The sequence below is a fragment of the Leiobunum rupestre genome, chromosome 6, assembly GCF_980474605.1.
Source record: "Leiobunum rupestre chromosome 6, qqLeiRupe1.1.hap1, whole genome shotgun sequence".
NCBI lineage: Eukaryota > Metazoa > Arthropoda > Arachnida > Opiliones > Sclerosomatidae > Leiobunum > Leiobunum rupestre.
Genome location: NC_143389.1, coordinates 7218491 through 7220441, shown reverse-complemented (window position 1 = coordinate 7220441; position 1951 = coordinate 7218491). Strand labels below are relative to the sequence as shown.

The 1951-nt window shown below is 37.1% G+C and overlaps 1 protein-coding gene across 1 annotated transcript; it reads right to left on the bottom strand.

The window, feature by feature from the left end:
- Positions 1-714: 714 nt before the first annotated feature.
- On the bottom strand, positions 715-1716 carry LOC149939204 (E3 SUMO-protein ligase ZBED1-like). Its single transcript, XM_090179044.1, has one exon. The coding sequence runs from the start codon at positions 1714-1716 to the stop codon at positions 715-717; it is 1002 nt and encodes a 333-aa protein (XP_090035170.1).
- Between the last annotated feature and the right edge of the window lie 235 nt (positions 1717-1951).

The window sequence follows — 1951 nt, the reverse complement described above, 5'->3', positions numbered from 1 at the left end:
ATAAAATAAACCTGAATCAAACTTAATTCTTTCACAGTGAGGCTTATTATCACCACAATCAACTAGTAAGTCGCACCATTCTAAGTTCTTTAAGCCTAGCTGTCCTTGGATTTGGTAATAATAGTGATGATTTCTATTTAACACAACCTTACCATTTTCAGAGTCTTGGATTTAAGTTTGCTGATGCTTCTTTGGTTGAAAGAGCTTTTTCAATGCTAATACCCATTTCTTGGCATTTGGCCAATGTTTGAATTTCCAACAGTCCATACCCTACTCCATCTTGAAAGATTAACCTATCTGGAGAAGCACCAAGCATAGGTAAGGAAGGGTTAACACAGAGGCCAACTTAGGGATCGTACGGGGAGCGATTTTAGTCGGGGACGGGGAGATAAAACCCCCGGAAAACGGGGACGGGGTCGGGGTCGGGGTCGGGGTCGGAGATAGTTTGCATTTGTAATTATTAACAATAATTAAATTTTGAATGTAAATATGAATATGTAGTAATGTAAAATTGTAAATAATTGAATATGTACGTATTTTAATACCAAAAACGTTTATTAGAATGAAGATAGTAGTACATACACTGACAATCGGAAATGATCAATTTATACAACAGTGATTGTTATTTGTTATATAGATTAGATACACTTAATATACTATGTATCTTGATGATCATCAAAATCAAATGGAACCGAATCTTCATTATCTTCTACACTAGCTCCTGCTCCGGAACTTCCGGAAGCTCAGAGTTTGGTCCTTGCTAGGCTTGCTTAAACTTTGCGATCTTTGGTATTCATTTACCACATTTTCGATTTTGTAATCGATTGTTCTCAGGTTATAATAAAGGAACACCAATTTTTCGGAATTTTCTGGTAGCAGTCGATTTCTAGTATCAGTTATAGTTCGTTTACCAATTTTAAATTCTCTCTCACTGGCCACGCTGCTGAGTGGAGCTGTTAGATATTGATGGTCCAGCTTCGACAAATCTGGGTTTATAGTTGTCTTTGTTTTCCAATATTGTAATGGATCTTCATCCGGATCTAAAACAATATCGTGCATGTAACCATCTATTTGACGCGTTGTCTCAATTTCTATTGAGTGGTCTGAAATTGTCAGAGACTGGTTTTCAGTTGAAGTTGGATCATTTTGATTTTGAGTTGAAAGTCTTTCGATAGCCTCTATGGAATTCTTCCAGTAGGAACCACCAGTACTATTTGTTGCACGTGCGCTGGAACTGCCTGAAACTGAGCCTATCGAGATACGCTGAACTTTGTTCGGAATATCTTCATTTAATCGAATTTCGCACTTCTCATAGGTTAGAGATTTCAAACGATCCAATGCATCCGAATAAAGATTTTCCTCCCTAAACCACATTTTATTTTTAAATCTGGGGTCCAGAAGAGTTGAGATTCTATACGAATCGCTCTCCTCAATGTTGCAATATTGAACCCTTGTATCTTTGCCATAGAGATATTTCTCTAAAAATGTCATAAGACTATCTGGTGTAGTCTTTACGAAGCGCGCATCTAACTGTTTCATGCGTGAAAATAGTGCCTTTGTATGTGGAATCACTTCGCTAATGCAACTTGGTTCTTTTTCTGCCATGAGAGTAGTTTCGTAAATGCAACCCAATAATTCACAAAGCGGTTCAATTAGCAACCAATCGTTAGGTTTGAGCTTACTATTGCCAATAGATACTCCATCTGACTCAAGCATCCCTGTTTGCGGGAACTATTTCATCTTTAATTTCTATAATTCTTTTCAACATATAATGCGTGCTGTTCCAACCAGTTGGTTGATTTTTAATAGGTTGAAGTCTTTTCTTTCCTTTGTCCTTAAAAGCTTTTTTAGAGCTATTTGGAAATGCACTTTGTATGTGAAATCATGAGAGACTAATACGACTCTCGCCATTATATCCTTCACTGCTCGTTTATCTAATATTCCCTTCGTG